At 37.8% G+C, this 14,293-nt stretch overlaps 1 protein-coding gene across 4 annotated transcripts in view; it reads left to right on the top strand.

Annotated features, from left to right (window-relative positions):
- Positions 1-14,293, top strand: part of DENND1B (DENN domain containing 1B) — a 160,794-nt gene that overhangs the window by 62,861 nt on the left and 83,640 nt on the right. For all 4 annotated transcript variants that reach the window (XM_065072352.1, XM_065072349.1, XM_065072348.1 and 1 more), the window contains 2 exons: positions 690-739; positions 7,931-8,050. In XM_065072352.1, the coding sequence (XP_064928424.1) occupies positions 690-739; positions 7,931-8,050 (170 nt within the window). The remainder of the gene's footprint in view (positions 1-689; positions 740-7,930; positions 8,051-14,293) is intronic.

Here is a 14,293-nt window from a genome sequence, read left to right as displayed (position 1 = left end):
AGAGTGACATTATCCTTTTGTATTATAGTACGAATGTAGATCCGGTGGATTTCACCCCCCTGCTTCCCTTTATTAATAGCGAGGCTTGCTTGTGAAACCCGAAGGGTTAATCATATAAATTTGTCCTTCGGACCAGCAGATGATTTCCATCACTTTCAGCATTTGACTATGGAACATGTATAGAGTTGTTATACCTCTCTGCAATTCATTCTGCTGCCAACTTCATTCCCTTTTCTCTGCCTGCATTTTAATTGAAACAACATTTGTATTTTTGAGCCAGGATCTGTCAGAAGTCCCTGTGGCTAGTCTGTGGTACAAGTAGCAGCAGACGTGGCTTACCCATATGGTGTGGTGCTTCTTGTAAAATCCATATGGCCTTGTTGAAGGGAATCCCAGCGGGGATGTGAAGGGTGTTAATACCCTTCAGGCCAGGCCTTTCCCTCCTGGGGCTTCTATGGCATTGTCTTTGCAATCTGCCATAGCACAAACTTAATTCCTTTTTAATAATCAATTATTTCAGTCCAGGAACGTGTGCTGTATGTTTTGCAATCATATATTCCCTGAATTTATGATTTTTTATGGTTATTTTTTGATATTTTTTTAAAAGCAAGCTGTAGGGCGGTTGCTATCAAAGGTAAATGAAAGCCTTTTCAAAATGCTAACTCTATTTCTTTCACTTCCATTTACAGGAAGTGCTGAACAGCGTTCCAAAGTTCTGCTTTCCTTTTGACGTTGAAAGGTATGTAGTACAGTTATAATTTGTTAAAAAATATTTCTTACAAAATTATATTCAGCATAATTGTAAGGAAATATTTAAAAGAAAACATGTTGTACTCTCTAAACTTGCACCTGCAAATGAGAAGAACACATCCTTTGTGTTCAATTAAGAATGAAAATACTAGTAGGACATTATCTCAGCAAAATGCAAACTTAGAGAATTTCAGGGACATGTCTTTCAAGATAGAGCTACATTCTGGCTCTCAGTTTTGTCCGTTATATTTGTGAACACCATTGGTGTCAATATAAGGATACAACATGGTTTCCTTCAAACATCAAGCATCATAAAAAATGTTACGGTGCACCAGGACATAAAACCTCACCACGCAGTACTGAAAACGTGTTGTTTGAGTTCAAAGAAATTAAGACTTTAATTGCATGGAAGTAACAAAAGATATAATTGATTTTTCTCAGAGAAGAATCAAGACCATTATTTATAATTAATTAGCCCTTACCTTTCTGGTATCAGTTATGGTGTGGCTTCCATGTAATGCTGCCAGTCATTTAAATTGTTCATATAAAACATTTTTATTAATTAAAATAGTTAGGCTTGTCAAAATGATTAATGGCAATTAATTTAATAAATTTTACTCACTCAGTTTGGAAAACTCATATTGTCCTAACCAGCAAAGATTGAATGAGAAGCCTGATTTGCATAATTAATGAAAGATACACCCAGGTAAGGTGCAGGCTGAGCTGTTTTCAGAACAACATTGGTATCAGTCACAGATGGAGACCCAAAGTTGAGAAATATCTATCGGAGGCAAGAAGCTGCCATCTGAGGAGTGAAAGGTGGTGTGTATGTAAAGGAAAGAGAGGCTTTGCAGAGAAACACAATGGCAAAATAAAGACCTTCATAAACACAACTTCCCTGAAGTAAACTGGGTTCATTTAGTCTTTTATAGTTGAATTTAATTAAGTTGTTTGGGTTTTGAACTGGTTAAGCTCACCATCCTTTAAGCTGTTTTAATGACTTAATTAATACAGTTGTCAGTCTTGGCTTTAAAGCATTAAAGTCTTCAGTGTGCTCAAGATATGTACAGACTTCTGATTGAAATTGGTAATGAAGATAAATAATGGAAATAAAATTTAAGGATAACAGAAAAAGGTGAGGTTCTGTTGCTGCCATCCAGTGGCAAGAAGATAATCAATGGCAGCAAATAATTTATTTTTAAATAACTCGTCTTGTGTTAACTACTTCTGTTCAGCCGTTCAGAAGACACTTAGTTGCTTGTGTGACGTGGATAAGCTTAATCAGTGCGCTGTGGGAATACATGAATTTAAAGCATAGCTCGCTGTGTATTTTTGCGGAGTATCCAAAGAGAGAAAAACAAAACCAAACCAAAAAGTAAAGGGATGTTTATTGTTTGTCTGTTGTTACCCTCCCATGCCCCTCTCCCCAGGCACGCTTTTTGACTCATGGGCTCATGCTCACCTATAAAGCAGTGCTCTCAAAGGCGCAACATTTTTATTAATTTTGTAACATTGGACGTTGAACAGAAGAGGAAAGGTTCTTGGAAGCCGATGGGAACAGAACCGCAGTGTTTGTTTGGGCTGCTGACTGCTCAGGTAGCGCTGCAGCATCTTCAAAATCAGCCACCATGCTTGCAGTGTCTTGTGTAGCTGGGAGCTGAGGTTTGGGGGATTTGTGAGAGAACCAAAGGCCTTTTGGGATCGTGAGAGTATAAAAGAGGCCGGACAAGGAGGAGAGGCAGAGCTATTGTGGGGAAAAGAACAGAAGTACTGGCAGCTCATTCAAGAAAGCAGGCAACTGTTTACTGGCAAGCTGTTTGTGTGCACAACTTACTGGCTGTGGGGTGTATTTACCATATATTAATCAGTTCAGGCATTTTCTATAGTGTATACATATATTACTGCTGTTTTTAAAGGAAACTATTCAGTTGTCTTCTGCTTTCTCAGTTTTATTTTTTGTTTTGAAATTTGGACTGATAGAAAAGTGTTGAGAAAAACACTGCTATAGCTTCTTTTTGTATGGCTTTTTTCCAATGGACGTTTAAGATGTGACAAGTATTTTAGTTTTTGTCTAGCTGTAAATGTGCTTTTTACTTGTTTGGTGAATATACATATGTATAAAACTTTTTTCTTTCTTCTACAGAGGATCGTTATAGACTGTACACCTAATACCCCAAAGTATTTCACAGGCAGTTTCAATGACAGTTTCTGTGCAGAAAGCTTTGATTGAAGTGAAACACAAAGTATCTGTTTCATTGATTGAGCTTATTGCACTTCAGAGAGCATAGGTTCTCAACTTGTATTGTGTGTACTAAATGTATATAAACCACTTCAATCAATATCTGATCTTAGTAAGAGCTAGAAATTACCAGTGCAAAAGCGATAACTTCAACTGATGTTGCTGATCAAGGTACCTAGAAAAAGATGTGATTCGGTTCCACAGATTGCTTCTGGGTCCCTACTGCATAGCAGAGCTGGAGGGAGCGTTGCCTTTTCTGTTAACTAGCTAAATAAAACTCCTTAAAGAAGGAAATCTATATTCTTCTAATTATGGAAATAGTAAAGTTAAAGCACAGTAGTAACATCATTGTCACCTGTTTTCTCCCACCTTACCTGTATTAATTATTAAATGAATGGAAAAGTCAATGAAATAAGAACATGTATTTAATTTAGTTTTATTCACTATGCTGCAGTGATTGTAGACAGAGATCTAGATTTGGTTCTTACTATTTGATGCTGCTTACATCATCTCACCAGACATACGTGCGTTACCTTTTCTGCAGATGTTATAAGTATGTGTATACTACTCATTTCAATTATCAAAAGTACATACTGTGAATGGTGCTTAAAAATCTATAAGTAACTCCCGTTAAATGTAAACTGAAAGTCAACCCAAAAAAGGCACACTGGTGTAATGTTTTGACCATGACCTAAACTTTGAGATCTATATATAACTTTTTATTGAAAGCAAGCCCATAATTTCATTACTGCCGGTTATGGCTTACATTTTATTTTGAAGGGGTTAAGAAATTAGTTACATCATAGAAGTTATTGAACATTTACTCCAAGAACCTATGTATTTTTTTTGTGAAGAAATTATTTTAGGCTTATTACATGGCACAATTGTATAACATTCTAACAGTTTGCTTTTGTATATTTACAGATAATTTCTTTTTTCTGCTACAGAATTCCTTTCTGTTTGTTTTCATATAGAATTGGAGTATTTACCACTTGAGGTTAATAGAGGTTTTAATTTCCTTTTCTGTGTTTACTGCATTAATTTTATTACACCAGAAAAAACCGCACTTTAGTCTTCTCTTTTGTTCCCGGAATCCTTTGTGCAAATTCTGCATGGTTTTCTTCACTTTTTTTCCCCAGCAGTCTTCCATATTTTTCACTCTCAACCCAAAACTCAGGCCTAGCTTTGCAGAGCACCCACACCTCTGTCTCTACATCCATCAGTTATTTAGCTGGATGACCACTGGTGAGCACGCAAATTCTCCTCTTGTTCTTTTTGGCCCCATTTAAATGCAGTCCGAAGTTTTGCTAAGTTATTGCTTGAGCCCTCAATTTTGTCTGTGCTTTGCATCTCCTCTCGTTTGTCTCTGCCACAAATACCTCCCCTCTCTCCTTCCATTCCTTTGTGTTTTCCTTTTCAGGATACGTTTCTTCTGCAGAATGTGTCGTGTGTGTGTGCCATTTTAGCTAAGACACTTTGGAAACTGCCTGTGGGATCAGCATGGAGACAATGATCCGTACCTCATTTATTTCCCTGCTGCACTCACCCAATCGCATGGGAAGTGTTATATTTTGGAGTGTAGACATGGTGCTGCTGCTGTAGAAGATTTCTCATTAGGAGCAGAATATTGCTAAAGTGTGGGAATTACTGTGTGTATTACTTAACTCCTAATCTGTTGGGGTCAGTGAGTAATGATGGCAGGAATGGCATCACTTTCACTCTCCTATTCCTGGCTAATGCTGTTTTCTCTTGGAATTTTTGGTAAAAGTCTGTGTGCAGAAACACAGCTATGACCAAGACAAGTGAAAACAATGGCTGTAGCAATCATCAGATTTGTAGATTTTTGTGAAAGGCAATTGTAAGATATTTACACAAAAATTTCTGCCTTCAGAGTAAATAGTTGAGAATGAAAAGTAAATAATTGAGAATGTATTTCAAGATCTAGGGGTGAAAATAAATAAACTATAGCATTTCCTGTATACTTCAGTCATTTCAGTCAGTTTGCAAGGTGGGTTGTGAATTCAAAAATGCAGCAGCAGTTTTATACAATAGAGTTCTTTCCATCTCATTGTATTATTGTGTGTGTGTGTGTAATGTCCATTGTGTAAGGACAGGTTGCAGCTTGAACTATGCACCACGGAAGAGTGTAGCTGTTGGTTCCAAATGTGGGTTGTTTGGTTTCCATGTGTGTGCAGAAGGGGACCCATCTGAGAGGAACCATGGGCACGCCATGGAGGTCCCATGGACCCTGGGCTGGAGCTGTGGCCGGGACCCCTGGACAGGCTTCTCCTGGGACCTAAGGGCACACGGGGAGCCTCTATACTAACGAGTTGTGGTTTCCTGTAATGCTTCTGTTGTTTTGAAAACATAACCCCAATTATAAGCTGACTATGCTTTCTGTTTGTGGGAATTTTCCTATTTGGTGGTAGCTCTGTACATTTTCCTATCTTCTGCTGTTTTCTTCCTCTTCCTTTTCTTTCCGCTGTGTGATGGGTCAGGGGATCTGGGTAGCGGAGCTCAAGTCGGGTAACTCCATTGGAGCAGAGGAGCCCTCCCCACCGGGAGCCTGAGCTGTGGGTCACGGAGTGGGCTTGGAAGTGGAGGAAATAGTTCGTGAGGCTTAGATTCAGGGATAGCAGTTAGTTGAAGGAGATGACCCAGCCCAGGGTCACTATCTCCCCAATCTCTCCATCAACTTAAACCACCACCTTAACATCTGGTTTTGAAATTCCTGCTTGAAATGGTTTCTAATCTATTATCTGATCTTGGGCACGATTAGGGTGCATGACTGGTGGGGTTTGCTTTTCAGCATCAGATTGGGAGATGAAATACATTTGAAATTTTCAGGTTTAGGTAGCAGCTGCCAGAGCTTTAATCAGAAGTGTATACTTTAGTTACACTGGTCAAGTATGTGTACTTGACACCTTATAATTAATGATACCAATAACTTTGTTTTCTTTTAAAAATAAGTCATCAAAATCTGTGTTCCCATGCATAAAGTCTTTCATTTTTTGAAGATTACTTCACAATGAAGTCTCTGAAAAATCTCTCTGAAATTCAAAAGCCTTTAAAAATTTCTAAAGTTTGAAGAAAAAAAAAAAATTCAAACATCTTCTGTGTCCTAAACAGATTTGAAAGAACAACAATTCTTGTTGAGAAAAAGGGATAAATTTAATGATTAAAAGTGCTGTTTTTCATTCCAAGAAGAGATTTGATTCCTGCCTTAATCATCTCTCAAGGCAGCCTTAAAATTAGACCTGAACAATGGCTAAATTGTAAACAAAAATCTTTAAAATGTTTCTTTAGCTGCTGTGTAGGTACCAAAGAGCCTTTTCTGCATTGTTTAGATGTGAACTTAGAAAATTTTAAAAACTACTTTTATTCCTATAGTGAACTGTAATAACCTTGAAAGAGCCCATTGTAGTCTGCAGGGTTAATAAGGGTTTGCACACATTCTTTGCTATTAGTGATTTATTATTGTTAAACCAAGATTAGATGTAAGCGTGCAGGGCAGGAGTTGAAAGTTAAGTCAAAGGCAGGGCGGAGGAATGAGTGGGGAGAAGGTCAGCGGTGGCTGGGGATGATTTGTGCCCTCTCCCCACACAAGCAAGTAGATCATGCTCTCCTCAAATAGCCGACCAGGCCAGTGCTTTGCAGAAAGGTTTTGAAGTTTGACCAGTTGGTCCTGCACTCCAGTAGCAAGTCTATATAACACTTTGCCTAGGCAATTCTGGTACGTAATAATTGCATTTTACCTGTGATGGTGTTCACATTAAGGAAAAGTTTTTAGGCACCATTGCTGTGGCTCAGTAGCAGTGCTGGGAGCTGCTGACTCTCTCTGAAGGGGACACTTGGCTTTGGAGTAACCTGAATGTGCCATGATGAAACGGAGGCACAGAGCCAGGACTTGTCTACTTCATGGTCCATGCGGTATATGGTACATGCAGAAAAGTGGGTCTGTCCCGTGTACTCGGGGTTTCTTTGTCCACTCAAGAGAGATAGAATCACCCGGCTTGAGAGCATAAAGGAGATGAGAGACATGTCATGGCAGTGAAGATGTCATTTCTTCTTAAAAATAAATTGCGAAAAATTCATACCGTGAAACAGAAAGTGGGGGGCAGGAATGGAAGTTGAGTGCAAGGAGTCAGAGGTGGTACTGGAGGGGAGGTAGAAACTGAGAACAAGATGGATTAGCTTGCCCTGCCCAGGGAACGCTGACTGAGCAGAGTTTGGGGATAAGAGGAGCTGAACACCAGGCAGGGAAATTCTGTGTAAATGTATTCTGTCTCAAGTGGGTACGTGTTTTGATATAGCCTTGAAGATATTGTGACTTATTATTTTAGCTCTCATGCTCTTTGTTCTTGATTATTTTCTGGCTTTTGCATTCCTAGAACCGAACAAGTTTGCACTGGAAAATTAACTTAGCAAAAAGTTGTTGGGCAGTGTGTGCTGCAGAAAAGGGAGGAAGATGCGTGTGGGTGCACGGGCAGGCTATGGCTTTAACTCATGAAGTTATTAATGAAGCTGTTCTGAAGGGGGGGACGGGAAGGAAGCTACTTAAGTCAGGCCTGTATTACGACATTTAATAAATTATTTGCAGAATTCAAAACCATTGTTTTGGTTACTGTTTCCCACTGCTGAGGTGTGCCCAAAGCCAACAGGCAGGCTCATGCTGGCTCTGCTTAGGCCATACTTAGGAGAAGACCTTATGAAGTGTCCCGTCTGTTTGGAGCTGGATCCCATGTCAGCTGGCGGCAGGGCTGAAGGAATGACCTGGGCTTTTCTGTGCTGAGCTGGGGAGAGGGGACAGGAGGCAGCCTTGAGGGTGGGGAGGGACAGAAGGGTAGTGGGGCTTGAGCATGAAAGTGCTGGAGACTAATGATTGAAATGCCTATGTTTTGTGTGATTTAGTGGTTTTATGCTCTGTATCTAATTTTTCAGGGTGTCCCAAAACCAAGTAGGACAGCATTTTACCTTCGTGCTCACCGACATTGAAAGTAAGCAAAGGTTTGGATTTTGCCGTTTGACGTCAGGAGGCAAGATCTGCCTCTGTATTCTAAGGTAAGTCGGTATAGAAAATATTGAGTCAAGAAGCGAATATAAGAAAAATACAAGACAAAATTATCTTTTGGGAATCCTCTGATACTGTGTTATACTTCTCTATCAGGGTATCGTTTCTCTACAACAGTGTTACCACTGATGTAATACGAAAAGTGGTCCCAGTCCCCATGCGATGGTGTTGTTGTGTGAGGCTGAACAATTCTATTTAAAAATATGAAATCTCTGCTTAAAATCAGAGAGCAATACACCGAAGCTGTAGAGGCTTTGAACATTATGTGGATTCTCTGCTTTCTGCTGAGATCTTTGACAACTGTTCTGTGAATTTAACAATAAAGTGCACTAGTCTGTATTCCTCTCCTTGGAAATATGGTTTTTGGGTGTCTCTTCCATGTTCTTTGGAAAGACTACATCTAATGTAAGAAATGCCAGGGCTAAATAATTCTCAATATGTCACTTTGTTGCAAAAGAGATGGATGATGGAGAAACTGATCCCAGTAAAATACTTTGTTTCTCCCTCTGCCATTTCTTTCTTCTCCCTTAAGATAATTGTTTTGGTAATAATAAAAAAAAAAATGTTTAGCTGTCCTAAAACCCTTTTAATTAAATTAATTAAAAGCCAGAGTGCTTTAATTAAAAGGCAAATTTGCCACTTCAATTAGGAGCCTAGCAGCCTGTGATGCCCATAGAGGAAATGGGAACATCCAGTTCAGCAGCACAGGAGTAGGACAAGGTTGATGTAAAATTGACTTGTGCTCCTAACATTGTTTGGCTGGCTTCTAATGTTATAATAACAAATATTTAATCAGTTACCCAAACTGAAATACACCCATTTAAATACTGTATGCAGTGCCGCAAAGCAAAGGTTGCAAATTCTCAGCTGGTGTAAACTCGGGTATTTCTTTTAACATTTCAAAATGTATCTCATATGAAAATAACATGAATTTATATTCCCTGTGTGTATATACAATAATGACTCTGTATGAACGATTCAAACTGCTTGTCAGTCACAGATATGTGCACAGTAGTCATAGCCTTTTCTACAGACACACAAATGCAGCGCCATAAATACATAAATACAGTGTCTATACATCTACCTATGCATATATATGTATATTGCCATAAAAAAGAGGGATAGATTAAGATTACTGACTGCGGCTTCAACAAAGACAACTGGAGATAGTGAAATACAGAAAAATTAACTAAATTAAATGTTTTGTATGCACACGTGCGTGAATTGTGTAAGCAAAGCTTTCTCCCAAATTGGAGTATTTTGCTCAAATTCTCTGCAGAGCTTGACTGCAGTTGCCAGATACAAGGTGCAAGTAAGTGCAAAACCATAGTAAGATGAGAAAATAAATCCTGGATTATTCTCTAGATATTTTGTGTGATTCCTTTGCAATTTTTGTTTTGTTTTGTTTTCTTTAAACCGCACAGCTGCTTTGTGAGGCTCTCGGTATGAATCACCTTCTCCTCCACAAACTATTGAGCTAATGCAGCTTCATTAGAACGAGGGGTACTACAACAGGAGTATTATAATATACCTTGTTGTGCTCTTATACTGTACCAGATCTTTTATCCTAGTTTTACTTTTTGTATTTTAATTTAAATAACAATTTTACCAGTTGAGATTTGAAGTGGTGCAGTGGAAATGTTCACTTTTGAATTACAGGAGGAGACAATTCATCTGGGTATTGTATATATATATTACTGCTCTTTGCAGTAGGAACAGTATTTTTTTAGGTTTATATGAAATTGTTTTTGAATTACCTGAACGGTTTTAATACAGAGTTAAAATAGTTTGACTGAAATTTGTTTTGTTAAAAGCCTTGAAACTGTTGATGAACTCTGAGGTTGACCTTATGTATCCAGAGGAAAGCAAAATGCATCATTAAAATGCTCAGTCTTAGATTTCATTAATTTTATGACTGTAAAATTGTCACCTATGTTTCCAAATGAAATGCTCTAATAAGGAAGACAGGTTTATGTGGGAAGCCTTTGTAGTTCTTCAGTTCAGACCACGCTTGAAGCTTTCTTACTCTTCCTTTAGGCAAATCCCTTAGAAGCAGAATGTTTCAATTTTACACATTTTGTGTCAATTTTCCAGACAGAAAAGTAGCCCCTAGACATTAGACATTTAGCTACGGAAAGGCAGTTTCCTTAGTTTTATTTGATTACTAGAAGTTAGATTCCTGCTGATAGTTCAGGACTGTTAGTGGTTACCTGACTATTTGACAGAAAACATTTCCTCTCCTTTATTTAACCTTTGACTCATGAATGTAAAAGTTTTATCAGAGCTGTAGTAGAAGCACCAGTGAGGTGGAACTCTACTTACGGCAACAAGGATTATGCTTGACTTTGAATGAAAGTCTGAGCTCCTGCCTTGTGGCTCATTTGGATTAAAAGAAAACGCGAAGTACATTTTTAATTAACCATGAAACATCTTGGGTACTTGCTTTTGTGACAGGCAGCGGCCCCACTTCTAAACGAAGACCACTGTATTCTCAACCAGGGAATATATCTACTTAAACAATATTGGGTGTGTTTTTATGTTTTACTTTATTATGGGAAAAATGTTTTGTGGCAACTTCAGAGAAACTGGTGTATGTTGTTGAAGGTTGTTGTATGTTTGTTTCTCAAACAGATATTAATGGTAACAAGGAATGCAAAAGACAATGTCTACAATTAAAGAAGAATAAACAAGAAACCAGTAATTGTTTCATAGTTTGGGAACCGAAATTATTTTTATTTGAAATTCAGGCTTCTAAATACATTAAAAATGAAAGCCCTGGTTTTCCTCTGTTTTATCTACTCTGAAGGGACTTCATTGATAACCTTTTGACGTTTTCATAAGACAACAAATTAATTACAAAACGCACTGCTCATAAATAATCTTACGAATACAAGTATGATGGTACGGTCTTTCTAGTAATGGACTTTGATTTTATCCGTTGTTAAGGTACATATTAGTGTGACAGTTTTGAGTTAGGATTAATTACAGGTCTCCTTTGTTAAATTCAGCCATTTCAAAACTATTTTTTGCAGACAGTGCATTTCTGTACGGACTCGAAAAAAACTGTTACCCAGCTTTTTGTGTGCTGGATGACTTTTCTGTACATAGACTTGTTCTTCTGTGCTAAACAAAGATTAAATGACTTTTCAAGATCTGCTAACAGGACAAGCTAAGAAGCTTCTTTTACCTGTAATGCTTCTGCATTTTTGCTATCACACACACAAGTGCCATATACAGTGCTTTATCCACTATAATATAGTGGATAAAGATGTAAAGCCTGTATTGTGGTAGTGTTCATCTATGGATTAATCTATTTACTAGAGTAGTCCAAATAAATTAATAGGATTATTAACACATGTGCCTGCAAAATCAGCCAGTGATATAAGAGAACAAAAATGTTGCTTGACAGCCTTGAGGATGTTACAAAATAAAAAGAGCTTATACTTGCTCTTTCCATTGAGAATTTAAAATACCACCTGATAGCTGTCTTTATTATGAACAAACACAAACTGTGTTTATGTTTACTTTTGAAAACAGAGATGCATTGTGTATGCACACACACAAATGCACTCTTTATGAAAACAGCTAATGTTACAATTCATTATTCTACTGAATTAATGCTAATTAGCAAATACATTAAACAAAAATATAAATAGGGCTTTTTTGCTTTCCAGTAGATCTTTGTAATACTTTGTTGCAGTAAGAACAGTATAATTAAAAATATCAACAAAAGCAATTGCAATTAAACTGTGCTTTTGAAGAAATGAAGATTATGTGGAAAAGAAACAGGAGACAGCTCTTGGTAGCCTTTGGTTTCTTGCCATGTAATGTAATGGAGCACTTGTTTTGATTTCCTTAATTTTTCAGGTTTAAGAGGCATGTTGAAATGATATTAACCTCATGTCTGTGGTTATAAGGCTTAAAGCAATTCTTTTTCCAGTCTTTCAGTTCAGAAAGGAAACTGGCATTTTTAAACTGTGTTCAAGTGGTCTGTTTTTACGTTTTTCTTTGCGGTTTTGTTATGTGAAGCCGTGGAAATGCATCATCAACCTGATTTTACTAAGGGAAGAAACTCTTGTATGAATACTCTGGTCAGCAAGCCTTGCTGTATGAAAGAAAAATCTCCTTTGGCTTTGTGCTAGGGTTCATTTATTTCAAATAATGAATTTGACCTTTTTATGCGTAGACCTAAGAATTGCATTTAATTATTCTTTTCACAGTAAGAGGGGAGTTGAGATCATAGATACAAGACAGAAATATGGTTAATATTTTATTGAAGTAGGAGCATTTATTTTTATAGCACGCTGTTCATAAATGTTCATTATGAAAAATGCATGATCAGGTAAGGTTTTAGGGTATTCTACAGCAAAATATGCTGGGGTGATGCACACTACTAAGGCAGAGGTGACAGCAAAAGACTGGAAGGCTTTTAGATAATCTAACTCATTTGTGTGTCCAGTGTCATAAAAATACTTTGCAATTGATACCTGCCTTGTTCCTTGACTTGGACAGAATGCTAGAACAGTGTTCCAGTCCCTGCTGTAACTCTGGGCTAGAAAAACTCTTCAGTAGCTCTCACATTTGCAGGTCCTCTCAATGCTGTGGGGAGCAATTGTTTGGCCATTCTACGCTGCATTATTTTGGCAACGTGTAAAACAAGGTTAACGTGGTTTCAGAAGATAACAGATCAGGAGTTTTAGGTGGAAGAAAACTCCAAGATCAGATGTTTTAGGTGCTATTGGGGTGAATGTTTTACAAGGGCGTGCAGCGTTTGTGCCTGTTAGCAGTGAGTGGCCTTACACAGGTGCAAGGAAGTAAATTTTATGATTATATAAGAACATATTGAAAAGCAAATGCAATAATGTCACACCTTAACTGCTGTCAACAATGGCAAGCATTAAAAACGTCTGTGAGGATTAAGAGGTTGATTTAGTTTTGATTAATAGCCAGAACAGTGTATGGTAAAGTGTGATAAAGACATTAATGTAGTGGCTTTAAAGAAATCATTGCCTCTGTGTCTCTTTGGCTTGGCGAGAGCAAATTCATGATTTTTTTATTTCTTTATTATTTTTTTTTTCTAAGAACCAGCAATTGAACTTTTCTAAGGGTAGCAAAGTAAGATTGCTAGAAAATGCGTAACTAGAACTGTGTTCAGAGTTTTGCTGTTCTGTCTTTGCCTCAAGAATTGGGGTCTGTTTCTGAAACCTGGCCAGCAGCGTACTGAGAGCAGAGGTGTCACAAAGAGAACATGACGCCTCACTGGACTCACTGGACAAAAGCAGACTTGGCTTCTCTGGCAGACAGGTTTTCCCTTAACAGGTTTCCTTTTCCTATCGGGAAGCACCTTCAGGTTCTGCATACTGGGCTTTTTCAGTTACAGTTAGCGTGTTTCCTGAAATATAGAAACTTGAAGGTCTATCTGCAGCACACACTGAAGCTTTTAAGGAGTGCACTGAACGTATGCCTGTGGATTTACACTGTACTGAATAACAAGGTGTGGGTATGAAATATAAAGACATTTCAGGCTTTATTTCCTCCTCAGTATTGCTTCTAATCTCAAACAACTAATATTGACCATACTGTTACTCTTTTAGTAATGTTCTTTTTGGCAAAATTCTAACAGACATGAGGTAGAGTATATCTTGTAAATAAATAGTAATTTATACTGCTAGTATTTAGTTTACCAGACTTATTACATCTGTATGGTAGGTTTAAATAGTGACTGTGGAAAATTCTGTAGCATACACTCACTGAGGATGTCACTGCTAAAGGCAGCTGTTCTGTAAACAGATTACAAAAAAATGGAACTGATGCCACCAGGCTTGAGTTTCTTCTCTCATACTCTTTGGCTATGTCTTATTTATCTTGGATTCTGTTTAACTCACTGAGAGTATTGTGCACATATGGGCTGGAGACCTGTGTTAAAAGTCCATTAAGTATTCATGTATTAATGTGCTGTATATTCACAATATTGGTGAATGCTTGCTTATTTTTAGAAGTTAATTCTATCTATAGAAATGACTATGTGGAGGCCAATATATTTATCTATAATGTGACATCTATAGTATTGCATAGCATTATGCCACATGTCAGATATGGGCTACCTGGTCTGCCCAGGTAAAATAGCTTTCATTCTTCAGGGAAGCGACAATTCTGGCCGTCCACACAGGCATGACAGAACGTAGAATGGTGAAATTGCAAATAAAGTAACTTCTGAAAGCTGTGACAATTAA

The sequence above is a fragment of the Columba livia genome, chromosome 8, assembly GCF_036013475.1.
Source record: "Columba livia isolate bColLiv1 breed racing homer chromosome 8, bColLiv1.pat.W.v2, whole genome shotgun sequence".
NCBI classification, from domain to species: domain Eukaryota; kingdom Metazoa; phylum Chordata; class Aves; order Columbiformes; family Columbidae; genus Columba; species Columba livia.
Note: the sequence above shows the minus strand (reverse complement) of the source record. Positions and strands in the feature narration are given on the sequence as shown.